General features: G+C 38.8%; 1 protein-coding gene across 1 annotated transcript; it reads left to right on the forward strand.

Moving 5' to 3' along the window:
• Positions 1-411: 411 nt before the first annotated feature.
• Positions 412-10,613, forward strand: LOC108038584. Its single transcript, XM_017115414.2, has 4 exons — positions 412-1,084; positions 8,034-9,439; positions 9,500-9,757; positions 9,818-10,613. Exons 2-4 carry the CDS (start codon positions 8,039-8,041, stop codon positions 9,944-9,946), a joined length of 1,788 nt encoding a protein of 595 aa, XP_016970903.2. The 5' UTR covers positions 412-1,084; positions 8,034-8,038; the 3' UTR covers positions 9,947-10,613.
• The last annotated feature ends 86 nt before the right edge of the window (positions 10,614-10,699 follow it).

Raw genomic sequence — 10,699 nt, forward strand, 5'->3', positions numbered from 1 at the left:
TCATACTGGAAGAGAGTTTAACTGGATAAACGGTCCCATTGTGCAGGGTAACCACCGTTAGGAAAATACTTTAATACGAACAAAATGGGGTATCTTAACAAACACTATCTAAAATAAATTTAATAAAAAACCTATATATACATTTTTTTTAATTTTATTATGTATTTTTTATTTTCTAGCCTATTCTAAAACTTTTTCTGTCATTTTTTCACGTTAGCAACATCATTTTTAAACATTCTGTAAAAAATCTGTTAGTAATAAATGTATGTATATTAACATGTTTTCAATAAACTACAAATGTTTAAATAAACTCTACACGTAACTGAAGATTTATTTATTGCTTGGTATATTTTAGTACATTTCTGGAAATAATAGAAATATATTTAAACTATCAAGTAAAGGTCATACTGGCAGAATCAACATAACGAGTGCGTTCGCGGCGCAGAAAATACGGTGAATAATTAAATTATTCAATAACTCGACACCACCTTAAACAAATCGAAACATATCAAGGCAGGCAAAATATCGCTTTTAAATACCTATTTAATTTGAAATGATTCGTGCAGAACGTCTGTAAATCAATTTGTTATTGAAAAGTGCCTTGGTGTGTGTGTGCGTGCGTATTATTAAACAAAAGTATTAAGCAAAGTCGCACATTTTGCAATACCGCTGCGAAATAAACGAGTAATAATTGTCGCAGCTGAAAACGCACTTCCTTTTCTCCCGTTTTCTTTTTGTTTTTACGGGTTCGCGCAAATACATTTGCAGCTGCTGTTCAGCTATTTATTGTGTGTGTGCCCGTTGTTGTTGTTGTTGGATCACCTCTCGTTAACCACCTTGAATGCGCGAGCGAGAGGGAGGAAGAGAAGAGTGCAAAGTTGATGCCCGAGCGTATGTGTGTGTGTGACAACAAATTAGCTGCGACTGTGTGCGTGCGGCATTAGTCACTCTCTTTAACTTTTAACTTTTATGGTCCACCTTTTTTGGGCGCATCGCCAAAACCAACAACAAAAAACCTACTAAGCCAGCTTTTGCGGATCGTTCAAAACGAATCGGATCGGAACGAATCGGGTATCGTCAAAAGGTTAGTTACCCGCAATTGATAGTTAACCACATCACTATGGTAACTTCGTTTTTATATTATTCCATTTCCATTGAAGTTTGCACAAGCTATTTACTTAATTGAAATTCCAGTCAAGGTCGTATTTGTTAATTAATTAAATGTTTGCCTGGGTGACTAGTAGTAAAGCAAGAAGAAACTTTGCAGCTATTGTACAACACAAAAATATTGCATAAACCGATATGCTATGTTAGTTCCGACTGTTTACTTGCGGCTTAGCGATAAGGGGGAGTACAGTGACATTTATGGATGAGAGACCCATTTTCTACTGCTATTGGTAGTGGGAACTACAGCATAGTTTCCCCACACAGTAAAATTCATTGAATGAAAAAACATTAATTCCACATTTTTTCACTAAAAATGACATAGTGGGCTAGAGCGTAGAGCATCGCCCGTTATGCAATCCCGAGTTCAAGTTCCACCACTGTCGTAAAAATTTCTTGCTCGCTTTTTAGGTTTATGAATACCATTTTGATAGTTTATTATAAAATTAAGTTTAAAAAAAATTTGTAAATTCTTAAATGTATCATCATATCAAAGAAAAACATTTTCTTGTGCAGTCTTGACTAAAGCTTCTTCTCTTTCCTTAATAAAATAGAAAACCCAAGGAGTTTCGATTTCGTTTTGTCACTTTCGGGCGCAGCAGGTGTTGCATTTGTGCTTACCTCAATTTCCAGCTGACTGACTTTCGGCCGATCCTCACATGGCGCCATGTGGCAGTCGAGCAACCCTCTTTTCCGCGTCTCTGCTCGGTGATTAAACCCTTCGCAGAACAATCTCCAAGGCGTCAAAAACAGGAAATGTTTATCGTGCTAGTATAAGGGAAAATTACAAACCAAAAAAAAAATCACACAGTACTTGAAGGGAAAAGATAATTACTAAACTTTCATTATTATTTTCAGCCAAATTTTAAGGTTAAAAATTGTATCTTAGTAAAATTTAATGAATGAATGATATTATAAAGCATTTATATAAACGATCAAGACAAACTGGAATATTAGTAATAACATTGCTTAAAAGTTATATATTATCGGAAGGGTATTTTGAATTTCAAGTTACCTAATTAGCTAAATAGTTTCCCTGTTTACGGCTGAATTTTTATTCATGGAAATAGTAGACTCGTCTGAAACAAAAGATCCTTTTTATAGGCCTTTCAACTGAACATTGTTTTTCACTTGGCAAGTGTTCTTCACAAAAGTGAAACACTCGATACACATTTGAGTGCACAAAAATGTGGGTGTGTAAAAAAGGTACTGATGTAAGCTTTTAGCTCTGATTGTATTCAAATTTGACCCACATTCGAAAAGTGTCCCGCCATGAAAAGCACGAGTGGATTGGATAGGAAGGTGGCTCCACATCGCAGTGATGGATTTCATCTGCAGCTCCTCATATATTTTATATTCGAACATGCAATTTTAGCCCGCATTGTTTGTCTAGAATTTGTGGGCATAACACATATATGTATATGTAACTACAATGTAGTTTGCCTATCAATCTTTGTGTGTATGCAAATACGCTTATAGAACGAATTGCACGAGCTGGAATGGCAACGAAAAAATATAACAAAAAGTACAACGAACGAGGAAACGTGCTGACAATATGGAATGGTTCAGTGGATTTTGCAAATTTTTATTTCACCTATTTATTTTTTTTTTTTTTTTCGTTCTTAAGACTGAAGAAAAACTTGCACGGACAATGCAAAATCATAATAAATTCGTAAAACCCGTTTTCAGCGTTTGGTCATTGCCTTGTCTTCGCTCCGGCTTTTTCCGGTCTCCCTTATACGATTTTTCGCTAGAGTTTCTGGTCTTCTGTTAAGTATGCTGATTCGGGAAGCTGCTTTATTTTGGCCATTTGCTTAAAGCGCTAAAATTTGCTGATCAAATATTTAACAGCCATGTGTACGTATGTATATTTGAGTAGATTGTTGTCGCACCAGATTCAAGCTGTATCCACAGACGCTTATTAGGAGAGCGAAAACAGAAAATCAAATTAATTTTTAACCCCCTAACGACAAAGTGTTCTCATTATTCAAGACTGCCTGTTAACAGACCCCCAGCTCAATAAACCTTAACCTCAAAGACAAAGACTCACACAAAGCGTGGCTCTGTTTTCATACATCCTCCATTGCTCTTCTTTTTTGCACTTGATGTAAATTGAATGATTATTGCATTGTTATCTTTGTTGATAGCTTTAATTGCATGAACGAATTACGGGCACGTTTTTTCCAATTCTTCTTTGGAGTACTTTGTTTTGGGCAGGTTAAAATATTATACAAATTACAAGCAGTCCCAAAAATTAAGGCGTGTTCTTACTTAAGTTCATTTAACTTGTCGTGCCTGGCATTAAATTCAATTGACTTCATCGCTTCGTCGTGCGTTGCCTTCGTTTTGTTGTTCATTTGAGGCGGGTGCGTATGTTGCTGCTGCTCCCGTTTGCTATTTTTAAGCTACACATCAAAAACCGTTTACATTTTCAGATTAATTCCATAATTTTAAATACAAAATGTTAATTTATTTTTGTTTAAAATGATTAAGATTAAAATAATAATGATTTATAATGGGCTAAATCGAAAATTCTGTCTGTAAATATTTTCAGGTCCCCCTTTAAATAATATGTTATATTTAAAGATGGTAATATTTTATTTACTTTGCTTTTGGGGGGTTTACATCGGTCGGGTTTGGGTTGGGTTTCGTAGTTTGTTTTTTGTTTGTGCTCTCAAATAACAACATTTGATTTTTTAAAATTAACATGTCATATCGACTCCGATAAAAACAATTTCTAAATGCCTAATGTCAATGAAAGAATGACTATAAGCAACGTTATAAATTGTTTTTGAGGCCTAACGGTTTTGCCGCCTGTCTACATTTTATATTGGCAAACGATCTTAATGGAGATGACAAGTGGAAACAACATCCATTTCATTATAGGATTATTAAATTAAATTATTCTTCCTGTGTAGTCTAGGTAGAAAGATAAGTCAAACAGAGGTTAATGATTTGCTCATGGAGCGTTCAAGTGGCCCTACTCACAGACTAATGGACCATTTTTAGGCCTTTGTAATGTGATTGTGGTCTAGTTTTTATGTGGGCTGAGAAAATAAAAGCATTCAAGGTCGTCACGCCTCTTTTGTAGCTGCGAAGCTCGAAAATGTCGAAGTATCAACAATTGCGGCTGACGGTGCCAAAGAAAGGAGATCGAGGAAAGAGAAATGGCGGGTTGCTGGTGGGGTGGCCACAATCTATTAAAAACAGAGCATGGAAATCGCTCTTTCAAATGCAATCCACTTCATTCGATTATTAATATCGCTCTCACTCTGCTTTAATGCATCAGCTCCGCCCCACACATATGTACGTCCGAGATCGATGTGTTTGTCACTTTCTTTTGTTCTGCTTTCGTTCGTCTTCCATTGTTCGTGAGAGTTTGCTCGGAACGTGCGGTCAAGCTTGAGGATGGGCTATACCAAAGTAAAAGTTGCCCCAAACCCAAGTGACTCGTATCACAAAGCGTATTTGCCCACACATTCTGTCAACGGACTGAATCATTCAATCCTATAAGACGTTTTCTAACATTTTCACTGGAAATCAGTTACATGAAAACCTATGTCTGTAAATACGTAAACCAAAAGAAACTAGCAATTAGCAAACATTTTCACAGCATTAATTCTCTCATCTAAAGTTGTAAAGGGAGTCTTTGTGAAAACCGGTTAGCTGACTGGCATTGACTTGACTTGAGCTTGAACCGCAGAAATACAGGTAGCTTTATTACACACTCCCGAAGGCCTTAGCTGATTTCAAGTTTTTGATAGATCGAAGAAAGAGCTTTGATCAACCATTTTAGAAATATTAATTGGAAGCATGATTTAAGAAGGAATGGAATTAATAAACAACATTTATACTATTTTTAACCAGTCCAACACAATTCCTCTAAAGCACTCTTTACCAAAATTAAAGAAACCTGTTTCTTTAACTAACGTTATATTAACTCAACGCTTGGCTTAAAGTTTATATTGAGTAATCTTCCTATTTTAGCATAGTTTATTTGCCGATCAATATATGTGATTCTCATTAACTCTTAATGCATGATTAATTTATTTAAATCCCCTGATTATAAGTGTAAATATGTGAATGTGGAGCACTTTATAAAAGTTCAGTTCAATTTACTCATTATTTAGATTTACCCCCAGCGATTAGTGTGATTATTTGATCAATTTACTGACGCCACGCCACGGGGAAAATAGGAAAAGGAAAGCGTGATTGCCATTGTGATTTGTAAAAATATCTGTCGGAATAGGCTGCTCTTGCTCTTGAATTTCTGCACTTGCCCCTACAAAGCGAATAGTAAAAATAGTAAAAGGCTGCAAATGATTAAATTGGCATTCAGAATCCCAACAATTCCAACGTCCAATGGGTGTTGAGAGGGTGGGTGGGCAGTGGGCTCCCTTTCTCTTTCTCCCATCATCACCTTCTGAAGGTGATTTTAATTAGATTGCAACTGCAATCGGTTCATTCTCATCTATTGTGGCTTTAACCGGTGAGAACGTGTGTGTAATAAGCGTCACAGTCAGTCGTTTGGGCAGCCAGTTACCCAATAATGGGCAAAATCAACAGTCAAACACTTTTACAAATTTAGCTTAATTTTCATTCCCTCGCCTTTGTGTTTTTATTTTATTTGCACGGGAGGTCTCTTATGGAAGACATGAGAAATTTGCATAAATTTAGCTTGCAACGCTTATTTGTTATGATAGGTTGTTTATGGCTCCAGCTGAAAGTTTTGAAAGTTGGCATAAAATCCAAAAATGAGATCTTTGTTCTTTTATACATATGCCCACACAGACGATCCGTTAAATGGCATATTGTTCTGTATTTTGATCAATCACTGATCGAACATTGACTATAGACAAATGTATACATTTTTAAAAAGAAAATCCGATTGTCTGATTGATCAATTCAAATCAAATTGTATGGAAATTTACCAATTTAGTTTTTAATTATTAATAACAACACAGTTCCACTTTTCTCACTCAAAGATTTGGTTTGCAATATTCATTTGTATATAGCTAAGTGTAAGTTATGGAAGTTTATTTCAGCAAGCTCTTTTGAAGCTACTTTTTTCATTGAAGTTCTGTACAATTCTTAAAGGAAAACATTTTATAAATAACCGGAAGCAATCACAAATATTTGTGAACCGTTTGTGCTTGCATATAATAAACATTCATACATATGTAATTTCTGCCATATGCTAGAACGTTTTTATATTAAAAATACTCCCCTCTCCAAGAGGCGGATTTTGGTATTCGGCGCCATCTCCTCCTATATTTAATTAGTCAATATTTTTCCGGGAATGTGCTTCAGGGAATTCTCCGTATGACGCAGTAAAATTTTACTAGAGCATAATGATATCGGCGAAAGCTATTACTGAATGACACCAGCATTAATTCATCATCCCCCTTCCCCTGAGTGCCAACATTTTTTTTGCGACTTAAAAATGTTTATTTTGTTTACGCAAACATTTTTGTTGTTCTCGCGAGAGGGCGACATTGGCTTTGCTTTTATCACTGGCCATTGTGAATGTTTTCCGTACTCCGGAATGTTCCACTTATGGCACATGCAGTCCATTTCAGCTGCATTTAAGATCGGTTCCACCATGTGCCGGGCACCGAGAATCCAGCAAGTGGGGCAAATGCACAATCCACCCACTTATTTTCTGGTTCCGGCGTTAACTTAACTTATTTCTCTGCCACCTTTTCTACCTTTTATCGTGTTTTAGCAAGAACAAAAATAGAAAAGACCGCAGTAATTAGCAGAAGAGCATTTGTGGGCGGGAATGATGACGTAAATGCTTTGAGAATCCCCAACGAAAACAACAAATTCATTATTTGTTTTTTTCTTTTAGCCAATTGCATCGTAAATACAAAACAATAAAAGAGCATTTTCGATCTGCCGATTGATTGTTTACGCGTACTGATTATGACCGATTTTGCCAGGTGTTGATAGTTGAAAGTCTCGGTGCGTGTGTGCCGATGATATCGCTTTATTAAATGAGCTTTTTTAGGTCATTACTTCATGTGAGTCATTGTACTCTCCATCATAAAAGTAATTTTGGTTATCAATAACTTAATAGGTCTGTGTCCGAGGCCATTTTATCTAAAAGTCTTGACTGAAATTCCACTTGAATTAAGTGCTTTAGCTAAAATCTTATCGTGCATTGTAAATATATATATTTTTGTTTGTTAAGAAGGTATGGTGGGGTGACCCTTCAATAAAGTAAAAGTATATTTTTTTATGATTTTACATTTTTAAAAGTAAAAAAACATTTTGGTTTTTTCCGGCCGTGTTATTGTTATTTTAAAATTAGAACCTGGCCTATGTTTTATTATTTATTCTTTCTGTTAAATGTCATTGATTAAAAATAACAGTTCTAATCTGTATTTTAAATCCGGTGCTCTCATTAGAAAACGAGACATTGAACGAGCTTGTTATTGATATAATAATTATGTGTTCAGTAACAAAATAAACTGTACTAAGGGTCGTAAGAGTATAAAAGGTTTGTCTCCTAAATTAGCTTCTTGTTTCCCAATCTTTTTCTGACACATGTCAGATATCCCACAGTTTTATTAACCAGCTGTATGAGATTGTACTCCCAACAAAAACTCAGCAAACTCGTTAAAATTTCGCATTTGTTTTTGTTTTGGAAATTTTGAGTAGAAAAGTGACACAGAAAGTCGGATCACACTGGTGAGGTGCGAGTCAACAGTTTCAAAGCAGCCCTCCCCGCTTTTCTTATGTCGTGGCTGTCGCTTATCAAAACTCAAATGTTTGCGATAAGAAAACTAATTTTGCATGTTTAATTAGAGAACGCCATTAAGCGGACAAAGATAATTGAATGCCTTTTTTCGCTTCTTCAATTGCAGAGAGCATGACCATTCCATCGAGGCCTGCGCCGGCTCCGCCCGGTTCACGTGGGCAGTGCGCCGCGGCTGGGGCGAACGCCAGCCTGGAGCAACTGCGTCTCCAGCTCCAGCAGCAGCACATGCAGCAGCAGCAGGCGGGTGGCGGAGGGCTTCAGAAGCTTACCATCAAGCTGCCGCCACCGCCCAAGGGTCCGCTGCAGTCGCAGAATTCACAGCACAAGCGGACCGCCGTTAATAATATTAATAACAACGGTAGCCTTTTCGATGAGCCAATGGGAGGATCGAGTATCACAAGGAAGTTTCCACAGGCACGCTATACGCCGGCCACCAACTGGGACGACGATCCATTTGGTGGAAACGGTAATGATCGCTTCAAGAAGATGCCACCGCCGCGACCGCCGCCGCCTAAGGTGCTGGTTAATGGACATAATATGACCAAATCCTCTTCTTCGACGACAGCGGCAGCCGCCGGCGGTGGCAGTCTCATCTCGAACATCTTCCACCGCAAGAAGTCCACGTCCACGGCATCCGCCGCTGCTACCAAGGCCGCAGCACAAAGTCGCGTCTACGACCTGAGCAGCGGCAATGCCGGGACACCAAACAGCAACAGTAGTGCCTCCTCGGCAGCTTTTACCAATGTGGATTGGAATGCGGCATGGAACACGGCTAGCACTACTACCACCACCACCTCGAGCAGTAGCCATAGCTCTCACTACGCCTCCCAGCCGACGGCAGATTCCCAGCTGATTAGCTTCGATTCCCCGCCCTCGTCGCCCACCTTTACACAGAAGTCCAACAGCGACTGCGTCAGCGTTGACAGCTTCAGCTCGGACAGCAACTTCAGTTCGCCCAACAATGGTAGCGTTTCGCAGCCGGAGAGCGGATTCGAAGACGACTACCATCGATCGCGGCCATCCACACAGAGTCCACTGGATCCATGGGAGGCGGTGGATAGCGTTGGACCTGGCGGCGTCGACTGCTTTGGCTCCGCTCCGGTGCGTCAAACGTACCAGTTGCAGGCCCGCACCTCGGACAACCCATTGTGCAACGGCAAGAGCCTCTTACCGCCCACCCAATCGCTGACCATGCCCACTATTATCAAACCGAAGATATCCCAAAAGCCAAAGGCTCCAAAGCCGCCACCATTTATTGGAGGCATACCACCAGGGTTTAGCATACCAGCTGGATATGGAGGAATGCAGACGCCACCGTCCCCACCGATGCCCAAGGGACCGCCGCCACCGCTGCCATCTGGTCAAATCTCCCTGTTGGACGTGATTAACGGGAAAGTGGATGCGCTGGCGTTGAGCAATGGGAGCCAGGGCTACGTTGAGGAAGAGGTCATTGCTTACGCCATTGCGCTATTTGATTTTGATGGCGTCGAGGAAGGGGATTTGAGCTTTAGGGTACGTTTTTACCAGCATTAAAACATGTTAACTAGATAATAACAATGTCAATTTTTGCAGGAAAGTGAGAAAATCTATCTGTTGGATCACCCCACGCCAGAGTGGTTTCGCGGACGCACACGTTCTGGGTGTGAGGGCATCTTTCCTGTCAACTACGTGGACGTCAAGGTGCCATTGGGGGCCACTGGTGGTGGTGCTGCTGCTAGTGCTGCTGCTAGTGCTGCAGCACCATTACCGAGTCATTCGCAAACGCAGCTGAACACGGCGTTGTGCTTGTATAATTTTCCCGGCGGAGTCGAAGGAGATCTCGTCTTACAGGTTATAACCACTGAAACCCCACTTTTTACGCAATCCTAATCTCATTTCATCTTTCCGTAGGAAAACGAATTGGTCACAGTGCTTTATAAGATAAACGAAGATTGGCTGTACGGCGAGGTGGCGGGTCGTCAGGGACAATTCCCGGCCAATTTCCTGGACCAAGTGCCTGCCAATCTTCCCACGTTGTAACCGTACAGAGTCGGCGATCTATAAATTGTATACCCGAACATTTGTCGATAAGCAGAGACGTTAAGCGAACTGAAACATATACACACATATATAATTGTATTTTTACTATATCTTTGCGAAAAATATTAAGAAACGAGCATATAGCCTAAGAAAACTTATTTGTAAGAAATTCGAAAAATGTTTTAATGGCACTTATTGCTTCCTTCCCCAGCTTATGAACGGGATTGAATTTTTGATTTTATGTTTAACCCGCAAATGAAATTGTTTGTTTATTGGATAAATCGATATTTATGTATTATAAATTTTTTGCTGATCCTCAAAGTATTCCCTCAAGCCCCATACAATCTAACAAATAGAACAGGCAAAAATATTGTAAATAAGTTAAAATGTACGTGATTTCTCTTAATAATTAATTATTTAAAATGAGTTTAGTTAGACGCTTAGTTAGGCACATTTACAGATTCCAATTTAAAATGCAAACCCTTTGTTTCTATGTATTAATATTTCTTTAAATTGTTTAGGGGAGTTCAGTGTGAAGTTGAATGATTTTTGATTTGTCTACTGGAGAGTGCTACCCTCACAATTTGTAGGACTTATCGTTATTTAAATATCAGGATATCCTAGCAATGAAGAATGTAAACTGAAATAAATGAAGATGATCACAAAATTCCAGTTCAAAATAATTTTCTTGGTAGCCTGGGCGTTACACTTCAATCAGTCTAAGACTTTTTGAACACAGTTTCATTCGAAAAT

The sequence above is a fragment of the Drosophila rhopaloa genome, unplaced genomic scaffold (genome assembly GCF_018152115.1).
Source record: "Drosophila rhopaloa isolate 14029-0021.01 unplaced genomic scaffold, ASM1815211v1 contig_178, whole genome shotgun sequence".
NCBI lineage: Eukaryota > Metazoa > Arthropoda > Insecta > Diptera > Drosophilidae > Drosophila > Drosophila rhopaloa.